Source organism: Manis javanica, chromosome 13, assembly GCF_040802235.1.
Source record: "Manis javanica isolate MJ-LG chromosome 13, MJ_LKY, whole genome shotgun sequence".
Classification (NCBI taxonomy): Eukaryota; Metazoa; Chordata; class Mammalia; order Pholidota; family Manidae; genus Manis; species Manis javanica.
In genome coordinates, this window is record NC_133168.1 from 23,145,058 (window position 1) to 23,161,962 (window position 16,905).

The window sequence follows — 16,905 nt, forward strand, 5'->3', positions numbered from 1 at the left end:
TTCTAGAAAGTTGTCCACTTCTTCTAGGTTGTCTAGTTTGTTATGATCTCTGTTTTTGGTCATTGATCCATTGACCAAAAACAGAGGTGGTTACATTTTGAAGAAACAACTGAAGAAAAACTGAAGCAAATCCAAAAAGAAATACAAGAACAGGAGACACTCCTTCAGGGATATCAACAGGTAAGGTGACTCTTCACAAAAGAAGAATTTGTTCTTGAGATCCTTTGGTTATAAAACTAAGCATATTAAAGTATTCCTGTGCTCATTTAACAGGTAATGGCAATTCTGGCAAATATGAGGAAGCAATAATTTGACTAGTCTGAACTTTTTCATGAACAGAATTCAAGTGGTTAAGAGCATGGGTTTGCATTCAAAGAATCTCATTTGGTCTTAGCTCCACCACCTGCTGTGCAGCCTTGGGCAAATCACTTTAACTTTCATATAACCCAGTTTCCTCATTTGTGATATTGGGTATGATGAGAGTAATAGGTGCCTCATAAGGAGTTTGTGAAATGAAAATAAGACAGTGCAAACCAACCTCTTAGTGCCTGGCACACAGTAACTAGCTAATGAATGTTGCCTGTTTTTTTAAATAGCCATTTCCTTAAAACTATCCCAATTTTCTTTAGTTTTCTATAACACTTTTCAGTGGAAGGTTTTGATATATTCAGAAATACAAATCTGAAATCAATTGGCATTTGCACTATGAGTGAAAAATGAATTAGAGAAAATCTTTGTGTCCTGCAGAAGGCAGACATTTGCGAACCGTGACGGATCCTTGGTGATGTTGACCTGACAGTTGGCCAGGACAGATTTAGTGATCTCTAGCCTGAGATTTTATCTCAGTTTCTTCCCCACCACTCCCTTTTTTTTTAAATCCCTCCCTTTCTCTCTCATCTTTTTCTCCTTTGACAGCATAGCCTAAGAATCAAGCCTGTCAATAACAAGCATTGTCGTCCAGGAACATCCAGAGAAAGCATTCCAGTGTCAGTGATTACATTTATTACCTGTGGAGTACTGATTTTAAAAGACACATTGCCCTGAAGTTTGTGAGAATCTTCCATACCCTTTGTCCGCCATTCTGATCATGCCATTTAGAACATGCATTTTTAAGGATTTCACAGACCCATTAACATGCTAGCTACCCTCTCCCACAAAGATAACACAAAATTTATGTATCTGTGTATATATTTATATTTTTTTCTGGTTTTCACTAATTCTACAAATATTAAGCACAGATCATCTGCCAGGCATTAGGCCAGATACAGTGAGATAGTGCATGGTTTTCATTAGATCTTCAAAGGTCCTTGATTTTCATCAGGTTCTTAAAGAGGTTAATAACCCAGAGCACCTTAGCACAGATTGGTACTTTCTGATCTCAGTTTGAGTCACTCAAGGCTGAGGGTAAACTGGGTCTAGTCCTTGCTCTCCCTCATCCTGACATTTTCAGAAATATCCAGTCTCTAAGTCTGGTCACAGAAAGTTCCAGAAACATGAACGCCCACTGTGACTATAACCAATTTCTTCATTTTCTTCATTGTGGGAAGCCAAGCCAGAAACAGAAAAAAGAGGGTGCAGATAGTCCCCCCGGCCTTTCCACCCCTGGTCCCCACAGTCAGAATGTGCTTATTCCTACAGCCACTCACCCACTTACTCCTGTGAAATGTGCAAACACTGACATAAGGCCCTTTGACTCTGAGCATTTTTGCAACCTTTTTTTCCAAGAAAACATTTTGGAAAGAATTGTTTTCAGGTAAAACTTTTTTTCTGAGATGATATAAGTAGTTTGAAAAAGATTTTGCTTACTGAAAAACTGAAAAATTTAAAAGACTTTAAAAATGTTTAAAGGATATAGCTGTTGTGAGCATATATACTTATGTTTTATAAGTACTAGCAACTTTTAACTATATGTGATTTTCTATTTATGAAGGAAAATGAAAGACTGTATAATCAAGTGAAAGATCTCCAAGAACAAAACAAGAAAAATGAGGATCGAATGTTCAAGGAAAACCAGGGTTTATTCAGCGAGTTAGCTTCCTTAAAGTAAGTCCTTTTTAAATTCTTAGAACCGAACAGACTATTTCTAAGTGTTTTATTATTATATTAAGAATACATTTATTTTTACTAAGAATGAAGATTTATAGTTTTGTAACTTTTATATTTTAATATTCAGTGGGTTTGTCTTAGTATTAAATGACTAGTGGATACCTTGGTATTTTCAGCCTATTCATATTTGAGTTTGATTATCAGTTTTAGGAAACTGAATATACAGTATTCTTCTTGATCAGTCATTAAGCCTGAGATGCTTAACATTTCCTAAGGAACCATGGGATTAACAATAATAAAAAGTATGTGTCATACAATATCACATAATGTCTTAGGAGAGGTTCCATACCACAGTAGTAGAGCCTGAGGAGGGGATTCCATCTCCTAGTGGATAACATTCAGGAGAAAGGGAGTAAGAGAAGCAAGACGGGGTGGGGGGGGAGGCAAGTAAGCATATGGTCTAGCTGGAGACTGGTTTCATTCTGCTCTCACCGGAAGCTTGGGAGAACAGACTGTCCCACAGAGTTGGTCTCTGCTTGAGGCAAGGGGGACAGCCTTTTATACCCCTCATCTTTTATACCACCGGCTGAGGTATGCCCCAGGAAGGGGCTGGGGGATATTCCCCAGGCCATGGGGCAGGGCTCTCAGTGGGGTGAAGCATTTCTCCAGAGGAAGAGAACTTCTGAGTTGTTGTCGACCAATGCTCAGTGTGGCAGGCCGGTGGAGCACGAGCCCTACTTAGGAGTCATAGTTCGGACTGTAAGATCTTTTGGATGTTACTCCGTCCGACTTTAACATGTTAGGTAAAAGGCCAGATCTGCAAACATGGGCAAGTCAGGGTACTACCTTCTTTTAGGAAATGACTGCCGATTTGCATTTTCATAAATACCTAATCACTCAGATAGGACTGCTATTGGAGGAACTTCTTTAGCGATGAATGTCATGAACTTTCTTTTTATGCACATATTTCCTTCATTCTTTTGTTAGATAACCTAGGGAGTAAGAGGCAGGGTTGCTGCCAGCTCCAGCTGATCTTTATGCAAAAATAGCAAAAGGCACACCTTGTATCTACAAAGCTAGACAGTACACAGGGTGGCAAGTAAGGGCACTTCTGTGTAAATTAGGGGAAAAAATACCTCTTAATCCTGGTAAGCGTAACCCCAGGCCAATTGTGATAATCTGCCAGTTCCAGTGCATGAAAGCATTTACATCTGCTTTCTTTTCAATGCTTCAGTATTTTTAAATGTCATCTTATATTGTCTAGCTTTTAAAAAAGATCTATTCCAAAATCCAAAACTGAAGCTCTCAGTGGAACTTTCACAATTAAATGTTTCATTAGTGCATTAGGGCTAGATGCTCTTACATGGAGTCCTAAACTCCTTGTTATAGTATCTCTGGAAAAACAAATACAATTCTAATGTCCAAATAGTAGACTGTGTTTGGTTTTATTTGTCAGTTTCCACGTGTAATTGGCAATTTGTATTTCGCAGAAAGGAATCTAGAATGATGTGACAACCAACACACATTACCATAGGAAAAATGGGGCCCATTTTTCTGGGACATTGATTTTTTTTTCTCTAAGAATTGGGAGAAAATATATTTAAAAACAACTTCAAGGTTCTATTCTTTCATATTAAACTTAAAATTTCCCTTAAAATAACTTCTTTTAGTATTTTAAACTTTAGATTAAATAAGCTTTTTTCCTTAGCATCTCACATAGTTTCAATATCCACTACAGCTTTTAATCTTTAAGAATTGAATATTTTGCATCAAATGGAGTACCTTGTAAAAAGCAAAATAAAATCTTTTTCTTTTCAAAATAAATCAGAGAGCAGATGCAACAAAGTCATTTCCTATCTCAAGTAGCTGAGACTTCAGAGCCTTCTGGAAACCGGAATTTTACAGATCTGTTAACAGAACTACGGGTGGCACAGGTAAGTTGCAAAGGGATTTTAAATATCATAAGAGTAAAGATTATAAAAATTCCTATGTGTGTAAAAAACTTTATTACTTTATGAGTAAATGTTTAAATTTCATACCATTAAAAAATTAAGAAATATCAAGATTAGCTTGTGACCTCACTGTAGAGAAAACAACATCACACTGGTTTTGGATGGCGTCTTTTTATAATCTGACCTCTTGCTGGGCACTTACCACGTGGAGTCATACTGGAGGCATCACCACGCTTGTGGCATGTACAGCTTATTCAGACAAATCTCTCATTGGAAATGTATGTCTAAAATAGGAAAATAATGTGTAGATGGTTATTCACCATAGAAAGTTTCATTAGCTTTTAACCTGTCTCCTTAGGTGGACTGTGTACTTCTAAACGGCAGAGACTGTATCTACAACTATTTATATCACATTTTTCTCACATATATGTGAAATGCCATAGCTGCTGCATAACTTTTTTCTCTTTTTTTATTGATTTGTGTTATAAAACATATGGTTCTAGAATTTTCAAGAGCACATTTATCAATGGCAGAAGTTCTGAAATTTTGGTCAGGTTAATTCTATTTGAAGCAGAACAATTCCATGTACTGCATAACTTTTGTCACCCCTGTCACCAGGAACTATGTGCTTATAGCACCCACCAGTCATTTTACCCATCAAAACTACTGCCACATTTCAAAACATCCCCTGTGGGAGGGCAGTTAATTCTCCCCACTCCTTCCCATTAAGAACCATACCACTGAACTAAAAGGCCCTTCCAGTCTATTTGAATGATTGTATACATTAGGAAAATTCCAATTACATGCCACCTTTAAGAAGAAATTTATTATATAAAATTAGATTACATAGAAATCTAAACATACCATAGTTTGATAACTGATGTTTAACAGGTTTTTGTAGTATATAAAGTATAAAGTACAGCTTCAAATATGAATCCATTAGGGAACTTTCTTTTGATGCATGTATGTATGCATGTATAGAATGATTAAAGAGTGAGTGCACTTTCCTCTCCTTATCAGTAGGCCTAAAAAATTAACAAGTTAAAAGAGTACCATATTTTTTGAAGGCTGAAAAAGACATGATAAGGTTCCAACCATAGCATTAGTTTTATTCAAAGGCTGTTTTTAGTGACCTTTTACAAGTGTGTTGTTGGAATATACAGCTCTTGGAATATACACCCTTAACCCAGCTCCCACAGTATTCCTACAGGTAAAAAACCCACTGATAATTACCTACAGTTAAAAATTATACAGAGAAACAAGCCATCGTGAGCCAGCATGCATAACTGAAACCTCGGAAGGCAATACTACAGATGGGGGAACTAATGCAGCAACAAATCAGTCTTGGTCCCCGTAGAGCTTTCTGCCTAATAAAGAGAAGGGGCTTGTGCACAAGTCAATGTCATAGGAGACTGAAAGAGATAAATGCTAGACTAGCGGTACAATGAAAAGTTTATGGTGATGCAGTGGAGGGGATAGCAGGAATAGGCTCATTTGAACTAAGCTTTGAAGGATAAGTATGATTTTTATCAAGTAGAGGAGGAGGGGCTAAGAGTAGCATGGAACATAGAGCATATCGAGAATTCATGCAACAGTGTTTTGATATGCCAAGCATTTTTTATGCATTTATGATAAAGGGATTACCAAAATAAAGTACTGCTTTCAAGTAAATACATGATGTCATTTTTCAAGTAAATTTTAAGTAAGTACATAAAAGGTGGTGATAAGCATTGCAAAAATAAAATAAAGCAACAGGAGTGGGTTTGCTGTGTTAGAAAGAACTTGTGGGGCTTCATTTGAGCAGAAATCCTGATGAATAGAAAGTGAGCCGCCTACATATCTGGGGGCAGAGGACACAGCGCAGACACCTCGGGGCAGGAGTGTGCTGGGTCCGCTCAAAGAGCTCAGCAGTCTCTGGCTGAAATGGAGTGGAGGGGTAAGATCTGTAGTAGCTGAGGTCAGAGGCGTGGGCAAGGCTGGGTTATGTGACGCTGAAAGGCGTGGTGGGGACTCTGGATTTGCCCTGGGAGGATGGGAGCCGCCAGAGAGCCTCAGACAGAGGAGTGATCTTAACTGATTCTTTAACACAATTCCTGTGGCCACTGAGGAGAGCAGACTGTATTGCTGCAGGCGGAGGAGGCAGACCGGTTAGGAGGTCAGCGCAGTGATCCAGGGGAGGTGGAGGAGCAGATCGGGAGGTCTTCAGGCTGCGGTGGGTTAAATCATTAAAACTGACTCGTATTCTCTAGGGAGCTACTGGTAATTGTGGGAAGTGATAAAATCAGAACTGAAATTTAGGAAAAATAATTAGCACCAGTTTTTATGAAAGACTGAGTGAAAGAGAGATTATACCACAGTTTTTTATGGTTAGAAATAATTTGCTTTTGTAATTTTATGAATATCAAGAAAGAAAAAATAAGTTTATTAGAAGACATCAAAAGACTGAAACAGGACAAACAAGCTCTTGAAGTAGACTTGGAAAAAATGAAGAAAGAGAGAGACCAGGGCAAGGAGCAGATTGCTTATGCCACAGGTAAGACCCTTGGCTGGAGCAGCTTACCTTCATATTCATGGCTGTTCTTTATTCTTGAATTTAAGTAACAGCAATTGGATAGTGTGATCAAAATGCTGTTCCTTGAAGTATATCCTAATTTTAGAGACCTTTTTTTTCAAATCAGTTGTAATACGTATGTACATTTAATAGGTTTTAGCAGGGGTAATTGCAGGATAAAAGAAAATCAAGGATTATTTTGAATTTGTGGCATTTTATGTTTAGTTCACATATCTGCCATCCCACCTGGACTGTGACCTTCCTGAGGGCATAGTCTGTCTTTTTATCCCTGGGTCTGAAACATAGGCTCCCACCTATTTGCCAAATGAACAAATAGCACTAAATTTTGTAGAAAACACAAGGATAAATAGGGTATTCCCCACCAGGGAAATCAAAGATAAGAATGCAGAAAAGTTTAATATTTTAAAAATTGCAAATAAACATGATATGGGGTGCTATGTAAGAGTTTCAGAAAGGGAAGGCTGTCATTTGAGCCAGGTCCTAACAGATGGGAAAATTCAGAAGTGGAGTGGGGGGGGGGGCTGCCCAGGGTGTGTCATGAGCATGTTACTGAGTGTACCTGTGGACTGGAGCTTCAGATGGGAGAGCACAGGACTAGGAAGGTGGATCGGAGGAGCCCTTACCTGCTCAAGTAAGGATCTCTCCTCTGTGGAGGTATAATCTGCAGTGTAAGATACGTACAATAAAGTCCACTAACGGTTTGTAAGAAACCCACATTTACTTTTCTCACTAGTAAAACAGAATAATAATAATAATAGTATCCATCATGTAAGTTTTTTGTGCTAGAAAAAATCATTCATAACAGGCATTCTTTAATGTTTGCAATTGTTACTTCTTAATATAATTATAGGAATTTTTCATTCTTATTATCTCTCAAGTCTAACATTTATTTTTTCATGGAATGACTTTACTTTTATAATGAAAGTGAGTGGGAAAACAGTTGATTTATCAAAAATTTCTGCATAGTCAACTTTGCTGCAGGTTTGAGGATTTGGACTATGAACACAATCTTCAGCTCTCTTTACTAAAAGTAGATTTAACTAGACAACACCTTGCACACATCAGTTGTTTTTTACCTCATATTTTTTCATAATGCTTTTATTAGGTAAGCACTGGTTTTCATGTAAAATATTTTAATATAGTTTATTTCCATATTTTGAAAAATTGCAGTCAAGTTATTGAGTTTATCTTATAGGTGAAAAATTATGTGAAATAAAAATTTTAGAAGAAACACATAAAGAGGAAATCAGTCTTCTGCAAAAAAGATTACAGTGGTTTTCTGAAAATCAGGAACTTCTGGATAGAGATGCAGTTCGGCTTAAAGAAGCAAATGAAGAAATTGAGAAGCTCAAACTTGAGGTAGTCATTTCAGAATGTATTTCTGCAGTGACCCTTCACCTTCAATAATTAGTTCTTAGCCTTATAAGTGTTCTAGAATCAATATCTAAACTCTGTTCACTCAAATTGCTGGTTTGACATTTGGTTGCACTTAGGTGTGTAGCCTATTTTAGATTAGACTGAGAGTAAATCCAAGCTGCTCGCCGTGCCCTGTCAGGCCCCATGTGGTCTGGATCCTGCCTGCCCAGTCATCGTACCTCAGCCCCAGGAGTCACTGTCCCCCAGCCGCACCAGACCTCCCCCTGGTTCCTGAACATGCCGAGCCTGTTCCACTTGATGCCTCTGGCCTAGGTTCTTCCCTTGTCTCACTCCTTGTTCAAGTCTCATCTCAAACTTCTCCCCAGAGAGACCTTTCCTGACATTCTCTAATCTAATGCAGCCATCAGTGTCTTCCCTGACTCTCTTTCCATGCCTTCACTCTGTTTTATTTTATTCATAGCACTTGTCGCTCTCTGAAGTTATTTTATTCACTGAGTGACTTACTTTGTTAGCTGATCAGCTGTCTCCTTTCCCTGGAGTGTAAGTGCCCTGAAAGCAGGGACTTGGCTTGTTTGCCCGCTTTGTCTCCATGCAGTGCCACATCTGGGAATTCATGTATGAGTTAGGGAACCACCATCATGCTGCTCTGCTTGTGTTTCTCTATGTTTTAAATATGCTTCTTAATATGTTCTTTACTTACTGATAGGTCGAGAAACTGAAAGCTGAATCTTGAAATCTGTCTCTTCAGCAGAAGATACACTTGAAAGATAGAGCAGCTGATGCCAAAAAAATTCAGGATCTAGAGAGACAAGTATGTATTCAGGGTAAGTTTTCATTAAGGTATTTCATATATAGTGCATTTCTATGTTCTCTTTTGCTCCAGGAGTTCCTACAAAATATATTAACCTGAAAATTCTTGTTTTTATTCATTTATTGTGATATAGAACTGCTCCTACTTTAAATAAACTTGATATGTAATATTTAAAGTAACTAATAAAAGTAGTAAGCAGCATCACTTTATATAATCTGTGGCTTTATACATAAAGGGTTTTTAGACTAATGTGCCTCATTAGATGGTAGAACTATTGATGGAAAGTTATTTTTGCATCCCAGCTCTTTTTAGGTATCTGGGAAGAAGGAAGTAGAAATCTGAAACACTGGGTGTGGAGTTAGAATTCCTTCTGTTGAAAGACAGGTGAGAGAGGAATACAGCAAGGGAGACCCATGAGCGGGGACCGTGGTAGTAGTGCTCGGGAAAGGTGAGACACCCTAGAAACAGCAGGCAGCCTCCCAAAGAGCTGGCCCTAATTTTGAGTTCTTGTTCACTGTACAGGCTTAGAAATATTTCATGGTCAATGTGGCTGGACGACCTTCTTCAAAAATCATAGTACACTGATTAGGGTAAAGATTTTTTTCATTGATGTAGTTTTTTAGGGTGAAATATTAACTTTTTCATTCTACTTTTAAAACTATAAAGTAACACTTTTATTCATAACTAAATATTAAACAAAATAAGGATGTTCAGCCTCATTCATAAGGGAGCAAGATTCTGTAGTCAAGTCATGACACTTAAACATACAGGTATTATTCCATCACAAACCCAAAAAGTGAGGTCATCACTGGGCTGAATATTATCCCAGTTTTATGAGAAAGAAAAAAAGCAAAATATTAACTTTGATACTTTCACAGGACCTGTTCTTTTATCAAAGGTATAATTTGATAGTTTGGCTCAGTGGCCAGGAAAGAAACAGGACAAAGGTAGTTTGAAGAGCTAGAAATATTCTGAAGTAAGTGTAGTCCAGGATTGCTTGGCATTTTTTCAGTGTTTAAGATTTAGAGTAGCCAGTTTATTTAAAGTGGGAGCAGTTCTATGTCAAAATAAATGAGTAAAAACAAGAATTTTCAGTGTTTAACATACAGAATTATGACAGAGAGAAGACCAAAGAAACTCCCACTTCTCCTGGTAACTTCAAGAGAAGTAATGTAGAGCTGAATGTATTAGAATAAAAAAATAAAGCATGTTTCAAAAGCAAACTTAACACTTGAAGTGGTGATCCATATTGATGAGAAATATAATACTTTATTAAAGTAAATACTCTTTTTATTAACACTTTCATTAAAATGTATTGCTTAATCATCTTAGATTATATCTTTCTAAAATATTACTCATTAATACCATTTTATATAGTTTGCTGCATATACATTTCAGATCTTATTCAGTGCCCATGAACATTTCTAGCCTTATGATTTTAAATCTTTATATATATATATATATATTTTTTTTTTTTGAAAGGGCATCTCTCATATTTATTGACCAAATGGTTGTTAACAACAATAAAATTCTGTATAGGGGACTCAATGCACAATCATTAATCAACCCCAAGCCTAATTCCCAACAGTCTCCAATCTTCTGAAGCATAATGAACAAGTTCTTACATGGTGAACAGTGCAAGGGCAGTCATATCACAGAAACTTTCAGTTTTGATCATGCATCAGGAACTATAAACAATCAAGTCAGATATGATTATTCATTTGATTTTTATACTTGATTTATATGTGAATCCCATATTTCTCCCTTATTATTATTATTATTTTTTTAATAAAATGCTGAAGTGGTAGGTAGATGCAAGATAAAGGTAGAAAACATAATTTAGTGCTGTAAGAGGGCAAATGTAGATGATCAGGTCTGTGCCTATAGACTAAGTAATATTAATATATATTTTATAATAAATGTATGTCACAAAATATCTAGAATCATTTTGGAGCCATATTCTAAAATAGATTATAGATATATACTATAAAATAGATTATAGATACATATGTATGAATTATAAAATAGATTATAATTATAGAGTAAAATATCTTCTTTTCTAAATAGCACATAAGTAAAAATGAAGCTAATTGGAATTGCATGTTACAATGAAAATTTCAGGTTACATGCATTCATTCATGCTTTTATTTAATATAGTATTTCACAGGTTAATTTCCAGTGAGAATTTAAAAAATTTTTACTTTGTATGACAGCCACACTGATATCTGTAACCAAAGAATAATATTAAAAAGCAAATCAAAGAAGCTACCAATAAAATCTAATTTTCCCCAAAACTGTAATATACATTTCAAGATATCAAAATTAGGTGGAAAATGTGTCTTAAAATTTTCAGTGAATGCATTAATTATAAGTATATTAAAACACTGATTTAAAAAAAATCTGTCTCTTTTCAATATACATGGTATAAGCATGTATATATCTTTACATGCTCACATCTAATTACTAGTTTTTTAATACCAGAGGAAGCAAAACTGAAAATTTTGCAGATGTAATTATCAATATTTTTATCTGTATAAATATTTGTATTTATATCCCAATTTCCATTACATGTATGAATGTGCAAGCAATCTTTATGAATGGAAATATTTGCTATTAGTTTTGCAAATGATGTGACCCTTAAATACCTAACATGAACAATGTTCAGTCTGTAAATAGGATTTTCAGCACCAGCAACCTATCTTGTCTTAGGAAACATCATTTTTGAGACCAGGTTATAATAAAAGCCAACATTATCAAGCCCTTACTATATGCTCTGCTACCTACACATTTTACCGGGAGAAATGTCATTTGATGCTCACATGTTTTCCAAAGATATCTTAAATCATAATATCTTTAGCAGAAACAGATATACACATATATGCATGTATAATAGCCAGCTCTAATCTCTGTGGACCCTGGTGCAGTTCCAGCTTACAGAAAGACCATGTGCTGTGTCATGGTAGACTGAATGAGAAGTGTTGTAAAGACATCATTAAATATCACCTATTCCTCCTTGCTTCCTAATTGAAAGACATCATTTTAAAATAGATTAAACATCTCTTTGAAATCTAAACATGATTGATATAGTATAATGTAAGTTTTATGCATTAAACTGCTTAATTTTAATATACATCAGACCTTACAAATGTACAAAAATATTTTAATAGGTGAAGGAAATGGAAGGAATTCTAAAGAGAAGATTTCCCAGTTCTTTACCTGCTTTAATATTGGGTGCATCAGCAGCTGGTGATACAGTGGGCAGAAATACAGTAGAATTTATGGGAAAAAAGGATAAAAATAGTGGAAGCTGATCTGGAGGGCAAAGATGAAGAAGCAAAGAAAAGCCTTTGTACCATGGAACAACAGTTTCAGAAAATGAAGGTCAGCACCAAGTAGCCGTGATGACGGGCTCAGAGGTACCAAGAGGACCGGAGGCTTCTTAGACGGCATTGTAACAAATAGCTGCGATCGTCCTTTCCCACGAAACCTTTGAGTGTTAACAGATGCGAAGGAAAACTAGGTCCGTCCTTTTTGTTTTCCGTCAGCAACTTTTTATTTCCAACATGGAATAATCAAGCAAAGGACAATCTTTACATAAGCCCCTCTCAGTGATATTAGAATTATTTGAAATTAAGTCATGAAAAGACAGAGTAAAACATCTGTTACATATTCAGTGTAAATATTTTTCTGAATTACTGTGGTTGAAAACATTTGTCCGAATTTACCTGGACAACGGAGAGGGAATGGGACAGAGAGTAAATTTTTAGAATACAAGAGGCAGGGCAGTGTCTGCTGCAAATGTCTTACTGAGTTTTCTGAGCGCTCATCAGGAATGTATCAGAAAGTACAAGTGCCGCAATGACCAAATATGAAACAGGATGTGATACTTAATTTACTTCCTAAGAGCTTGTTGAGCGCATGGTCTCTGTAGTAATTCATGCCGGACGCTTTCACAGGCGTTTTGGTCCATCCAGTGTAATCTTTCCAATCACCTGTGAGAAATAGATCCTGCTGACTCACCTTGCAGATCAGGGACCTGAGATGTTCCCAGTTTAACTCCCGCCCGAGGTTCTGCCGCTGGCGAGACGCAGAGCAAAGCCTCCAACTTCGCGCTGCGTTGCCTCTAGGACGCGGACCTCATTCCTCATGGGTTTCTGTCCTCAGAGACGCAACGGTGGTAGAATGCTAAGTTTCAGAAACAGGAAAAGGTTGAAAACCAGGAAGTTCCTTGGCCTGCTAGTTAAGGTCTTACCAAGGAGGGGGGCCTTCCTTTACCCCACCCTCCTCAAATCTTTCTGCCGCTTACCTGGTTCATTTTCTTTTTTCACTTCCCTAAATTCTGAGTTGCTCTCCTCCTTTAACCACCCAGTTTTCAGCTTCCCTAACTTAGCCTCTGATGTACTGTTAATTATGCCACTTTTACTCCTAAGTTTCTTTCAGTTCCTCTATTCCTTTTCATCACCATGTCACTCTCCTACCGTCATTAATAAAAGATGGCTCAATTACTGTTGGAACCTCCCCACTAGTCTACCCATACCCACCTCATTCACCCCATTCTCTAATCAGCTCTTGACACCAAAGGCAAAATCATATTGTCATCTCTCTCTCTCTCTCTCTCACACACACACACACACACACACACACATATATATACCTGTCTTTGTTTATACCCCTCAATGACTTCCTATGGCCAGGCCCCTTTTTGCCCCTCAGTGCCTCCCCACGCCATGGGTCTGCTGCCCACTCACATTGACCTATTTATCCCCCTTGCCACGTGTCTTTCAGCCACAGTAATTTGTGTACTCTGCCCTCTGATGGTACTCTCGGCCCTCTCACAGTTAGGGCATCCTGTCCAGCTCTCAAAACAAGCATTGCTTCCCCTGTGAAGCCTTCCCTGGACTCGCAGGCAGATAGATTCCCTCTATAAGCACTGCATCCGCACCCCTCCCCTCCACTGCATCCACCCCATCTGGAGGATCGTGAGTGACCTCTCCGCATCCAGCTTCTGGGAGTCACAACCACCCCACTTTTGCTCTCTGTTGTATTCCACCACTCAGCAAAGTACCTGACACAGAGTAGATGCTCAAACACTTTAACTAGTTAATCCAAAATTTGTAAGGTTATCAGGAGGATTGAGTGCCAGAGTGTATGTAAAGCCCTTGTGTCATACCTGGAGCACAGCAGACACTCAAGAAATGATTGCAATAATTACAGTTAATATTCCACTGACCAAAAAGAGGCATAAATTCCAACCCATGACCCCATTTTTATATATCTAAATCTACCCATCCATTTTTCTTGTTTGCAGTCCCTGACCACATCTCACTCCTGCCCTGGTTACTTCCTGCCTGTTCCTCTTTCATTTCTGATTCCCAGTACACACCAACCACTTGCTTGTCTTTATACGGCTCTTCCTACTTCCAAAATGTCCCTGCCTCCACTTATCCCCAAATTTATACTCATCCCTCATGGCTGAACTTAAATGTGTATTCTGCCCACCTTCGCTCAGACATCCAGATAACTCAGGTGCCTCGTCCCCCCTGCATCAGGAGGCCCACCATCCCAGTCACAGGACTCTGCAGCTACTGCCGTGTCACTCTCCTTAATCAGGCCAGGAACTCGTAAGGCAAGAACTAACTTTCTTTCCCTCTAGAATCTGGCACAGTGCCTGGCATTCAGCAGTAACTCAATAAATACTCATTAAGTAAATGAACAAACACTACTGCACCTCCCTACACAGAGTAAAGTAATAGATTATTACTTTTACAATACTAAAGCTCCAGTAAATAAATTCCAAGCTGACTTACTACCTAGGAGATTTCTAAGTCGATGTTAGAAAGTTGAAACTGTGCTATTTCTTAAAGACCAGCAGTTGCTTTCGCTATTCATCATCAGAGTATAGTTTGCATAGAGAAGGATACACAATAATAAGTTTGATTGTGAGATTTAAAATAAGTTCTGGGGTATACAGAATGTCTAATGTAGTGTTTATAAAGCAAAATATCTAATGTAATGTTTATGAAACAAGTTACTTATGAAATTATATAAAATACCTTGAGAATATACAATGGTATGACCTTCTAAGACTGGGATTTCAATACATAACAGACTCAAGCAAGGAACATGGAATTGGAGGCATCAGGATATGTGATGACTGCCTGAATGAATGAATGGGAAAACGCAGGCCTTCAGTGACTAGTGAAATGTGTAGCAGTGGTTTGGCATTACATGGATTCTTTCCTTTCAGATTCGGTATGAACAGAGACTAGAGGAGCAAGAGCAGCTACTTGCCTCCAGATTGAGGGGAGCACCTCAGAAACAGCGTGGGGACCTCTCCAGAGTTAAAGCACTAGAGAAGGAACTCAGCGACATGAAGGAAGCCCATCAAGTCACTGTAAGAAACCTTGAAGCTCAGATAGGAATTCTTAAACATCAGAAAGCTGAATTGGGACTCAAAAAAAAAAGATTGAAAGATGATAAAGATTTCCAGTCTATAGAATTCCAGGTGGAACAGGCTCATGCCAAAGCTAAATTGATGAGGCTTAATGAGGAGCTGGCTGCAAAGGGGAGAGAAATACAAGACCTTTCAAAAACCGTGGAGAGGCTTCAGAAGGAGAGAAGGACGATTCTCTCTAGTCAGAGTTCCCAGGGCAGAGAGGAAGCGACTACAAACAGGGTGAAGAAAGGCGTGCCTGCAGGGAAAGGGGACGTGCTCTCCTCCTCTGCAGCGCTGGGGGGCAGACTTTACCAACCAGATGCTTTTACAGGTTCCCATCTTTCAGAGGTTTTACAGGAAAACTGCAGATTGAAAAGTGAACTGCAGAGGTTAACTGTAGAGAGGAATGAGCTGCAGATGAAATCTGATATAGCAATGAGTCAATTTGAAGACTCCATGAAAAGGTAAAATGTGAATTCAAAAATACATGGGGACATGAAAAGATAAAAAATTGAAAATTGTAAGATGTATTTCTTCCGGTAATTTGTTTGACCCTTAACTGAATTTATTACCAAATCACATTGCTAAGCATAGATCTGTTTCAGAGTGAGATCCTCTACCTGTGCCCAGAATCCGATGAACTGGACTCTCCACGTCAAACCAAACCATGCACTTGGGCTGACCAGTCCTGTTTTTCTGCTAGTGTCCAAATGGTGTTGATAAGCTGACCCATTGGGCCCTCTTACAAACGAGTATAATAATTTATAATTACCACAGGAAAATGCTGTCACAAAATAGCCACTATTAAAACTAGTGATATTCTAACAGGAAAAGGTCCTCTTTTCCCAAATAATTCTTCTTATTAGTCTAGTGATCACACCCATTCATTCCTTGAGGAACGTGTCTGCTCATCCCTTGCTTCCCCAGAGTCTCAGATACTATCCACGGCCTCTCCCCTGAGCCGCCCCACATGCTCAGACCTTTGCACTTGATCAAACCAAGTGCTGGTCCTCTTTCAGCACCACTTTGCTGCCAGCAGCTTCTTTTATTTCTGCCTCACTTATTCTTAAATACGGCTCTCATCCTCACCCCTCTTGGAAACCTGGTCTCTCAGGAACGACCTTTCTGGGTCAGCGTAGTTTTCCGTGACTTTGTTGACCACACTGCCTTTCCTGAAACGGTTTCCTCCCTTAGCCTCCATGACTCAGCAGCTCTGACCGAAATTCCTTTTCTCTTCCCTTTAACTGACTCCTGACTCTCATTCACCCTCCTTGAAAATCCGACTTTCTGCCACGGTTTCAGTTTTAGACTTTCTGTTTATTTTTCTCCATTGCTAAACTCATCACTCATATGGCTTTTATGAGCCATGACGTTAGATTTACTTTGCAAGACTTGTTCTCTTCCCTGGGTTCATATACATGTGTATATATATTTTTTCCTTTGGATTCTTCCTCTTGTATCTCAAATATTATCTTTTCTACCTGTGAACTAGGTCCTCCTCCCAGCTTCCTCATCTCTGTTTATAACCATATTTTTTCAATTGCCAGGCGCAGCTTTACTTCCTTCATTTCTTGGGTTCAGTTTATGGGGTACTTTAGAAATAGGTCTCATCTTTCTTTCCTCTGAACTACAGTGCAGCGGCCTCCCTAGTACGCCAGCCGGTGCCCCACCCTGACCACCTTGGTTTTGGTTGCTGTCTCCCCCATTCGTC

The 16,905-nt window shown here is 38.3% G+C and overlaps 1 protein-coding gene across 1 annotated transcript in view; it reads left to right on the forward strand.

Moving 5' to 3' along the window:
• LOC140845376 (centrosomal protein of 162 kDa-like) overlaps window positions 1-16,905 on the forward strand; it is an 88,045-nt gene that overhangs the window by 50,064 nt on the left and 21,076 nt on the right. The window contains 9 exon segments of the mRNA XM_073219456.1: window positions 75-180; window positions 1,931-2,043; window positions 3,875-3,980; window positions 6,405-6,531; window positions 7,766-7,929; window positions 8,654-8,758; window positions 11,926-12,039; window positions 12,041-12,139; window positions 15,006-15,658. Coding sequence (XP_073075557.1) covers window positions 75-180; window positions 1,931-2,043; window positions 3,875-3,980; window positions 6,405-6,531; window positions 7,766-7,929; window positions 8,654-8,758; window positions 11,926-12,039; window positions 12,041-12,139; window positions 15,006-15,658 — 1,587 coding nt within the window.